At 33.2% G+C, this 11,612-nt stretch overlaps 1 protein-coding gene across 1 annotated transcript; it reads left to right on the top strand.

Annotated features, from left to right (window-relative positions):
• Window positions 1-990: 990 nt before the first annotated feature.
• Window positions 991-7,881, top strand: LOC132716801 (uncharacterized; the record flags this gene model as incomplete). Its single annotated transcript, XM_060700134.1, has 5 exons — window positions 991-1,607; window positions 2,054-2,212; window positions 2,771-3,149; window positions 5,342-6,838; window positions 7,492-7,881. Coding segments are annotated over exons 1-5 (2,992 nt in total), but the record flags the coding sequence as incomplete, so codon positions are not given.
• Between the last annotated feature and the right edge of the window lie 3,731 nt (window positions 7,882-11,612).

The following is an 11,612-nucleotide window of genomic DNA, read 5'->3' as shown; positions in this document are numbered from 1 at the left end:
ATTCATAACTCTAGCGTGACTATTTCTAGAATTATTCCCCTTGAACTTGGAATTTATGTTAACAATGTTACTTTTTTTACTATAACTTAATACATAATTATGCATAATTGATTTTTCTTTCATGGTTTTGTCTTCCTTACTGCGTCCAGTATTTTATTAGTCGAGCTTCGCTGTCTCCTGTGACAGCTCTGTATTTCTTAACTTCTCATTAATTTATTGAAATGATTCAAACTTGAACAAAACTTTAAGTATGACTAGACTGACCTATAAAAATTAAAAAAGACAAGCCTTTTTTCTTTAATTTTCTTTTTGATTTATATAAACCGTTTATTTGTTTGCTTTTAAGAAAATAAAAATGTTAAAAGGATTGGTTATCTATTTCCTACTAAAGTGTGTACATCTCTGTTAAGTAATAGAAAAAGCATAGATACACAAGGCTATCTGCTTTGTACGAGGGGGCGTAGCACCCGAGTATAAATCAGATTGCCGAGTGTTTTGATGTTCTTGTAATAGAAAGAGCATTGAAACACGAGGCTATCTGATTTGTACGAGGGGGCGTGACCCCCGATTATTAATCAAATTGCTAAGTGTTTTGATGTTCTTTCTCTTTTGTATCATAGTCAAACATAAAAACACGTTCCCAGAGTGATACCACAATATCAAACCCCACAAAAAAGTAACCAATGAACAAGCATTGATCAGAATATGACATTATTTCCATCGCTATCCCTTTTTCTGTCGTCACAATATGTAAACCCCGGACAGAATGAACCAACCAATAGGCATGCTCTGGAGTGCGGGTAACTAATGCCTGTACTCCAGTTAACGCACTGTACATGTATATATATACGATTTAACTCTGTCACTTTTTCATCAGAAAGGTCCCCAAACTATGAAACAAGAGAGTTAAACATCATTTCAATGTCTAATAAGTATCGAATCTGTATAAATTACACATTAACACCAGTTATTCTTATTTTCCAGATTAAAATTGTCATTTAACAATGTGATGATGTTAACTCAGTAAGACGGAGTTAACAATGGCTTCCTATAGCCCGAAGCTTTCAGAAAAGAAATACAATAACTGGGTTAAAGCTCAGTTAGCATTGTTGTTTACTAAAGACGGACTTGAACCTTTTGTGTGTCATGAAGTTCAAGAATTCCAGTTAAAATGTTTAGATGATATTTGGTACAGCAATGGATTGATGAGTGGAACTTTGTGTTCAAATTGCTGTACGGAAAATGTTATCAAATGTCCAACAAATAAAATATGCAATGTTGGACGTGGAAAATGCAGTTATCATCGAAATGCTGTAACAAAGTATAAACCTGCCGGCTGCCCTAACAAAATATGTCATAATTTTGCAACAGAGATACAGAATGCACATAGGTATTATGGTCCATCGTACAAAAACACTGATGCTACCCAGTGGTGTACTAATTTCTGGGAAGTGGTGAAATGCTTTATGCCCCCAGATGGGTATAAAGATAAAGCATCTGCAACAGAAACAGACTTCAATGGTATAATCAGCGTTATACTCAATTACAAAGACTTCCAGGGTAAAATATACGAAAACCTCAATAATAAGACGAATATGTTTGAGGAGGTAAACAATATTTAGATACTATTTATGAAGACTTGCGTTTGGTCTTTAGGTACCAAAATCGACAATTATATATTTCAGTGACCTAAAGTAAAATACAACAGTCATATGATATATATAATAAACTTAGATTTTTGTAATGCTTTCTGAAAACAAAGCAAATTGTTACATAAGGGATTTTAGGTACAAAAGATTTGTAGGCGAGCATAAAGAATATTTTATATATACAGACTAGTAGACCACTCCCCTAGCAGACATTCACCTAGCTATGACATTTTAGCTCAACACAGCTCTTATCTTGTTTGCAATTCATTATATATACATATCCTAGTAAGTATTTTTACTACATGTTTAACGTAACAGTTTCTCAGTTATAAGTAAATTTTATAATTAACTTATAGGATTTAGGTAAAAGTATATAAGAACAACTGTTATTCTTTTTTGATCAGGCAAGAGAAATTGGAAGAAAAGTGCGACATTCATCAACACTTGAAGTAGAGGATAAAGATCTTCAGAAATACTTCAAACTTTTACAGAAACTTCTTTCTGATCAAGGGTATTTAGCTACAGACACGCATGCTCAGAATGCTAAACAAAAACTGACAGAGGTAAAAATCTGAATACTACTACTTCTACTACTAACTGCTACTACTACTACTATTATAACTACTATTACTAACAACTAACTACTACTTCCACCATTACAACTACCACAACAGTTTTTACATATATCTTAATACACATACTGATCATTTATACAATGTATTGTATTAATAACTATCATAAAACAAAAGTACTTTTTCCAGTTTATTATTTCAATCTACAACTCTGTTATTAACTAAACAGGAGTATTGTACATATTAAACTATTCCTGAACAAATTTTAAAATAATTTGTTGTTATTAAATTTAAACTGTTTTGCAATGACTCGAAAGGAAATATACAAAGTTTTATTTTCCTTAATGTATTTTTGGAAGTACATTTGTAAATACATTTTCTTGTACAATATTTCTTTTAAATGTATGTACACTTAATAAATAACTGATTATATTTTTTTCTATTTCTTTTTTATTTTTATTGTTTATTTATTTATTTTTTAAAATCTATTTACATTTTTCTGTACTATTTTTTTGATATTGTATATTTTCATTGTATTTCTAATTACAGTTAGAAAATGACACTTTAGTCATTGGTAAAGATGATATAAGAAAAGTACTAGACGATGTGGCAAAAGTAATACAGGACAAGATGAAGGCTGGATTAGATCAGCAATATGACAGAATTAAACTAGATATGATAAAAAGAAAACAAGAAGATTTCCAGTCTCTTCAGTCACAAATCGCTGAGGGAGTGACACAATTAAAGGATGGATCTGATGCTTCTGTTAAAAGACTAAATGAAGAAGGGGACAAAGAAGTTGGGAAAATTCATGAACAAGGAGAAAAAAGACGAGCAGACCTGGCTGAATTAGGAGAAACGATACACAAAAGACTGAAAACAGCAAGTAAAGACGAGAAAGAAAAACAATATATTGAATTTAAACAAAGTAAGTGACATAACATTGAATCACATGACTTCATTTGTTTTCCATATATATATTACTAAACGTATGGGTAGGGTATAATTGTAATTAACTTTGTTAATGAAAAAGTTTTGCAGTTTGTCAACTGTCTTATAAATTAAGGATTAAAGGGGCTCCACTGAGGTTTAAAAGCCTAAAAACATACCATTTGAATTTCTTACATAATTAAGAGTTTGGGCACTTTAAACAGAAATATATGCAAAGATAGTTAAGAAATATACTATGAAAAAATTGAAAAACGTATTTTTATGCTCTTCTTAGCCCGATTTGTATGAAAAGCGTTTAAACGCTTTTCACTTTGGGTATTTTTTTTACAGTTTTAATAATTATTCTGGAAAAACGCAGTGCGCAAATGATTTGAAATTTTGCACAAAGATTAGTGGTCTAAACCTATATCAAATGGTTCATTTATCTGGAAAAAATATTTTCAGTCCGATCATGTCAAAAAAACCTTAGTGGAATCCCTTAAAGTGTCTTTTTTGCATATGTATCATAACTATAATTAGTAACAAAAAAAAGTATTTATTTTTCTGAATATGACATGCGAAAATCCCGTATTTGAGCAAGTGTGCCAATAAGCCATATTGGGGCACTTGCCAAGTGTGCCAAAAACCCATATTGAGGATATTTCCGGTCATCCCCTACCTGTTGTCCAATAAGGTCAGAACGTCCGCGCGTATACACGTAACGCAATTTAAAACCGCATCGCAAAAAATAGCCGTCGGGAGGACGTTGAAATCTTTGGCGAATCGCTTGATGGATTTATTGATGGATTGCTTGATTTTATTCAAGTCTGAAAAATTGCTGCTGAACATATGCAATAAACAGGTTATTGCAGGGGGCAAGTGTGCCTTTAGTCCATATTGGCACACTTGGTTCAATTTTGCCCTCGGGCTTTAAGTCACCAAGTGTGCAAATATGGAGTAAAAGCACACTTGCCCCATGTAATAACCTCAACTTATTTATTGTTACACCTTGAAAAATAGCATTTATCTAAATAATTATACTAAGGGATCGATCGATAGATCTATAATGGATTATTAATTAAGGATTAAAGTGTCTTCATTGTTTGTTTGTCATCAATCTATCAATATACTACAATTTTGAAACGATGTTAAGTGTAAAAATTCCTATAATACTTCAATGAAACTGTTATAAAAAAGGGCCGAAACGTCTCGGGCCAATATTTGTACAGGGGCCGATTTGGTTTTGGGCCGAAATGTCCTGTTTGCTTATTATGTAGTAAACATCAAACCTATAGCTTGATTTTATTTTATTAAGTTAACTGTTGCAAGTTTTCCACGACCTTGAAACCTTGACGCATCTATCATTTCATACTTGCATTTTTGGGGATGACCGTGATGCCGTAGTAAATGCTCTGAAATCACGCAAAATGGCAGCAGACTATAGGAATAGTCTTAAAAAGACATTTTGATTGAATCTTTTGAAATAGAGTTTGACAAACAGTTTTAGAAAATGATCACTTATTAGAATGAAGAAACACATCATTCATGTATGATTTTTTTATATATAAATATTTTCCAATAAACGTAAAGTACCACTATACCATAGAATCCTCAGCTATAAGGCAGTTATGGCGCTCAATAAATGTTTTTGTAATCATCTATGACACCTGTCAACTGTACTATTAATGTTTATGAAAGTTAAGCCAGAGCAATTCTTAGAAGCATTTCAAATTTGATAATGACCGAGTACCAAACGTTGACTTTTTTAGAAAGATTGCATGTAAGTAAATTATCAGGTGAGAATACAGCAAAAAGGTTTTCTTAATAAAGACATTTTGTATGAATTTCAGTTATATATTTCGTATAAATTATTTAAAAATTGTTTTCGTCTGCTATTTGAGTTGATGATAAAAGGCAGACGAATACAATTTGTATCAATTTCAACATTTTTGTATGTCCTGCATATTTTAGAATCTAATATAAAGTAAAAGAAAAAACAAACATTGTTTTAACATTTTGTTTCTAAACGATTGTTTGCTTTCCGTGTCTGTATTAGTGCAGCTAATTATATTTAATATTCATAAATATGTACTCACTGAAAACATTAGAATTAAAGAAATCATATCAATGTTTGTTTTTATTTTAACACGTAAATGAATAATTATAAAATTTCAATTATTTCTATTTCAGAACTGAAGGTTGAACTTATAACATGGTACAACACCAATCAGAGTACAGTTCCTCTTTCACCACTCACAGATGATTCACATACCCCACTAGCTGGGTTCTACATTATGCCAGATATTGACATACAGACGAATCTTCCAGGTGGTAGGAAAGAAACAACAAGAGTCAAGTCGTTACAGGACTTGTTTACACCCAGAAAAAAGGTTTCACAGGAAATATATTTATCAGCGGTCGCTGGATTTGGGAAAACATCTTTTTCAAAATATCTCGCTATAACATGGTGTCAAGCCCATAAAAAGGATGAAAATTATAAGCATTTTAAAGAAAAAGAATTAGAGGCTTTATCTGGCTTTGAGTTTTTGTTTCTAGTGATTTTAAGAGATTCAGCTAAATTCTGTGATGTCGACGACATGATTGAACAACAAGTCATACAATATCTACCGTGCTCATCTTCAATGCCGAAAGAGTTTTTGAAGGGCCTTTTAAGTTCTATTTTACGTGATGAAAAATGTCTTGTTATATTAGATGGACTAGATGAATGGAGTCATCCTGACAACGATTGTACAAAACTTCCTAAAAGTATTCCACATCGATATACACGTGAAAAGTGTGTGATTCTGACAACGACCCGGCCATGGAAGCTTGGAGTCTCAAATTTGAAGACTTATCAAATAGACAAAACAGTGGAGCTAGTTAAACTAGATAAACACAATGTAAGGCAGTTTAACTTAAACGCAATTAAAATATTAAAAGGCAAAATTGAAGAAGAAAAACTGAACTATGAAGTTTGTAGATTTGAAAAGGAAATTAGAAACCATGACCTTGAGGATATGGAATCTACCCCTCTCCTGTTACTCTATCTTATATGTTTATGGATTGCAAAAATTCCAATAGGTAATTCCGCAGCAGAATTATATACAGGCATTATTCAGCTCCTTTTATCTAGAACAGAAAAGTTACATGGAACGTTTCATTCTTCGTGCAAAACTTGTCTGAGTAACATCCCTGAATGTTTCAGAAAACATAAACATTTTTCTCGTTACTACACGTTTCTGGTGACCATTGGGAAACTGGCTTTTTATACATTGTTCAGCAAGAAAAAGGAGCACACATTAGTTTTTGATGAAAATGTTGCTGAAAACTATCTCAACCAAGAAGATTTGAAATCAAGCTGTCTAGCAGGAATATTATCAGAAAGTAAAGTGAAAACATTAATAAATGAAAGTTCTAAAATCTCATTTTCACATAAAACAGTGCAAGAATTCTTTTCAGCAATATTTATAAGCTTTCAAAATACAAAGGAAGTTCAGAAAATCATCTTTGAAGAGTGCAACTGTTTACAAAATATTCTAGACATGTCAAAAGTGTTTGTCTTCATTAGTTACATGAACCCTAAATTATTGTCTACAATATCAAGTGATTTGATGCCTGTGATAAACAATGATGACAAAGTAAGCAAATACAGAACTATGACATATCATGATCGCATGAACAAATTGGGTCCATTACAAAACATAAAAAGAACATTTCATTTCTTTTGCCCCAAAGAAAAGGGAAAAAAAAACAGAAAATCTCCAAAATTTTTTGTTTACAAAAATTTCAAAACATCAAAAGAAAAAATGTCAAACAAAAAAAATACTTAAAAAAAAATTTCAAAACCCTTTGTGTCCCAAAAAAAATAAGAAAACATAAAAACCAAAAAATGATACAAAATAAAGGTATTTGTAGTTTTCAAGAAAAAAATCAAATTTGTTTACAACCCCCTCCCGACCTTCCGTATAGAAAAATTATTTTATAAAAGGGGAAAAATTTTTAGAAAGGGGGAAAAAATAGCTTTTTATTGGGAAACCCCTTTAAAAAGTTTAAACCCGTGGTAATCATAAATGGGAAGAAAACTTTAAATTTGTAGGAGAAGAATTCCAAACTGTCGCAGGGGATAAATGGACGACTGGTAAAATTACAACACCTGGGGTATTTACATATACAATGTTTCACTATGACCCACGAGGTAATGGAGACATTGTTAAATTTCCTCAATAGTAAAAAATCAATGAAGGATATAACATTGGGCAATTTAAACTGTAGTGATCATGGTAATTCATGTAGGGGATTCAACCTTGACCTGTCCCAACATTCACAACTAATATATTTAGGATTGATCGAGATACCAGTGTCACAATTAAACATGGATGTATCGTTGTTAGAGAGATGTACTGTAGCTAAATTATATAAACCTGGTGTTATGTCATCTTATCTCAGTCAACTATCAGCAGCCAGTAAACTACAAACATTTGAGTGTGGTCGTCTAGAATCTGCCAGTGACATAGAATCAATGTTACAAACAATATCATTGTTGCATCATTTGAAAGATGTTGTGTTGTATGAAATCAATCTAGGTGAAAGATCATTAACACTGTCACCTCAAATGATCAATATTGAACGTGTTCTCTTGTTGTATATAACAATGTCTTGTTCAGTGTTACATGATCTCATTACTGTTATAAACAACCTTCCACATACAGTGGAAGTTTATATGAGAAATTGTAATATAAAATCAAAAACAGAATTTGAAAACTTTAAATCATTTATAAAACAATCAGACAATTTCGTGGTCATCTATGATGGCACCAGACATTCTGGAGAGAAAATATTTGCGTTTACAACAAAAACGAGTACTGAGTAACCTTAAATGAACTTGGGAGATAGGTTATGAGACAAGTGACGGTAAAATAGACACCATTTTTTATTTTGAGTCTGACAGTTTAATCAATACTTCGCTGTACATAACTTCATAAGATTGATTTAGCAGTTTCAAAATGTGAATATGAATGAAAACTGAGGACCTTCTTCCTAGGAGAACGAATTTGGATTAATTTTAGATGTATTTAACCAAATAAGTGTTGTTCCTTTTCCTACTTTATAATATTAATATGTGGCATATACATGTATACATGTTGGCCATGCGCCTGGAAGTATGATAAGCCTTACTATGAGGGATGTCATGCAAACTCCATTGGGGTATGGCACATACTTGGATGGAATTTATGTTTAATTTAGCCTTTTTGTTAAACAAATCTTTTTAAATGTGGATAAATGTTTTAATGTGAATATATATATATGAAAAAAATATATTATATATATTTTAAGGGGGGGGGGGGTAAATTTAGCTCGACAATTCAAATAATTAAAAAGCTATCCTAAACTGCCGAGCGTCGGCGTAGGAGGTGGTAACTCGAGAAAAAACTTATGCCCCCTTTTGACTTTTACCTTACAATTTGCAATCAAATATTTTGAAAATCATTGACAAATAGCTTTGAAACTTTGCACACTTTTTCATCATCATGCCCTTCAACCTGTACACATTAGGAGGAATTCTTATCAAGCATTATGAAATAATTATGCCCTTTTTTATCTGTCCGAAAGAATTTCGGGCATATTATGTTATACCCCTTGGCGTCCGTCTGTCCGTCCGTCCTTCTGTCCGTTAGCAATTTGGTTTCTTGAGCATAACTTATGTTCAATTCGCCCCACAATATTCAAACTTCATAGGATGATTTTCCATATTGGGTAGAACATCTCTATTGAATTTGGGTCACAAGGTCAAAGGTGATGGTCACTTTTACCTTAAAACTGAATCAGTTTCCGGAATATAACTTAACTTCCATTTGGCCTACAGTGTTTAAACTTATAGGATAATTGTCCATATTGGGTAGAACATCCCTATTGATTTTTGGGTCACAAGGTCAAAGGTTGAGGTCACTATTACTTTAAAACCAAAAGCAGTTTCCGGAACATAATCAAAATTCCATTTAGTCCAAAGTGTTCAAATTTCATAGGATGATCGTCCATATTGGGTAAAATACCCCTATTGATTTTTGGGTCACAAGGCCAATTGTCAAGGTCACTATTACCTTAAAACTAAACTTTCCGGAACATAACTATGTTCCATTTGGCCCACAATATTAAAACTTCATAGGAAGATATAGCTATTTGTAAGTTATACTTTATTTAATTTCCTTGTCTTACAAATGCTCCATCCTTACAAAAATATCACTTTCGGACATATAATGCTCCGCCTAGCGGTGCTCTTGTTTAACTAAGAATTTACCTTAAGGTTTCTGTATCACCTCAAATATTTTCTTGACTAAGAATTTACGTAAGAGTTTGCATACCACATCAAATATTTTCAAAGTCCATTGTCATAAGGCTTTGAAACTTTGTATACTTGTTCATGTCCCCAACATTCACACAGGAGGAAGTATCTCTATCAAATATTTTTACGGAATAATGCTCTTCTTGTGTCGCCTCTACGGAGTATAGGATCATTTCTCCGTCGCCTGCATGTCTGCACTACCGAATAGGGATAGGGGGGGGGGGCATCTGACTGTAAACAGAACAATAAAGAAAAATATAATTCATTCCGTAACAAAAAAAGAGGCAATTGCCCTCTATTAACCCATTTCTTCATGAGCATTTTGTGAAAAATGGCTGTTTTCATTGAAAAGTCTCCCGTTACAAGTTCAAATTGCTATAAAACTATAAAAACTGCTTCAATACTAATCAAACTTTGCACAAGTGTTGACTGGACCATTGCCTTTGTAACGACATGCTCAGTCTTAAATTTCCTGTTACCATGGCAACGAGGGGACATCTCAAAATTGCCAAAATTAACTATTAACCCCAAACAGAAGGGGGCACATCCCCCTTCTGGCAACCCCCTGATGTATCTTTTGGTTGGGGCCGCGCCGAATAAGTGGTCGCATTTGAAACAACATTTCTCAAACACAAATAAGTGTTTGGGGCCTAAATAAGGCATTATTTCACCATTACAGACACCAAAAAAGGAGGGGTGGTTAAAAAGGCGTTAAAAGGCGAACTTATCGCGTAATGGGTTAAACAAAAGAAAATAACTTATTGTTATTATCGTTGTATTCTTATTGTGCACATCACCGACACGTTCCGCTTCACTGCACAAAATGGCCACCAGAGCTAAAATAGAAAAACCCGGCCTTCACATGTCAAACTACTGGTGGGATTTCAACCAAACTTTACAGGAGTGATCAGTGCCATCCCTTATTGTGCACATCACCAGCACATTCTGCTTCGCTGTACAAAAGGTCGCCTGAGGAAAAAAAAAAGAAAAATCTTGTTCGGCCTTCAAAGGTCAAACTCCTTGTGGTATTACAATAAAACTTCACAGGAGTGATCATTACTATTTCTAGTTGTGCATATCACCGGCATGCTTGATTGTAAAATTGTAGATAGTAAAAACTCTGGTTCTTTAAAACAGAGAACCTCTAACTTGGCGGGGTCGCAGGGCGAAAACACGAATGGCACAAATCAGCCACCAACTAAACCCTTATTTTTTGGCATTAAACGACTGATAGACCTTTACCAACCACTGACTTCTCATTGCAAACCGTGTTATTCCACCATTGACTTTATGAAACAATGATATATATGTGATTTTACATAGCAAACATTTACTTTCATAAAAACCAGTGACTTTCTACAGCAACCATTTATTACAATAGTAACCATAGATTTCTTAAGTAAAAAATGACTTCCAAAGCAACTGATAACTTTCCAAAGCAACCGATGACTCTTCATAGCAAGCAGCGACTTTTTTTTTATTTCAACCAGTGACAGTTTTTGCAACCATTGACTTTTAACAGCAACCATTGATTTCCATTGCAACCATTGACTTTCCATAGAAACCATAGACTTATAAAGAAACCAGTGAATTTCCATAGCAAACAATGACTTTCAAAAATATCCATTGACTTCCTTGGCAACCTGTTAATTTACTTAGCAACCAAAATCTTCCTTTGAACCAGTGATGTCTTATAGCATTCATTTTACCAATGAATTCTATTATAGCAACCAGTGACATACATAGTAACCATTGACTTTCCACAGCAAAAAGTGACTTCAATTGCAATCATTGACTTGCAAACACTTAATTCAATAGCAATCACTGACTTTCCATAGCAACCATTGACTTCCACAGCAAACAGTGACTTGTCTTCCCATTGCGATAAGTAACTCTTATAGGAACCATTGACTTTCCATAGCTACCATTGGCTGTCCATTGCAAATTATGAATCCCACTGCATTCGTCTGCTTTCCATGACAACCAGTGACTTCCATTATACTAAGCAACCTGTGATTTTAAAGCAGCCATTGAATTTTCATAGCAAACTCTAAATTTCCTTAGCAACTCGTGACTCATAAAGTAAACTTTGCCTTTTTACATTAAGCAGCCAGTGACTCC

Source organism: Ruditapes philippinarum, unplaced genomic scaffold, assembly GCF_026571515.1.
Source record: "Ruditapes philippinarum isolate M1 unplaced genomic scaffold, ASM2657151v2 ctg5181_1_1_1_1, whole genome shotgun sequence".
NCBI classification, from domain to species: domain Eukaryota; kingdom Metazoa; phylum Mollusca; class Bivalvia; order Venerida; family Veneridae; genus Ruditapes; species Ruditapes philippinarum.
This window is presented reverse-complemented; position numbering and strand designations above follow the sequence as displayed.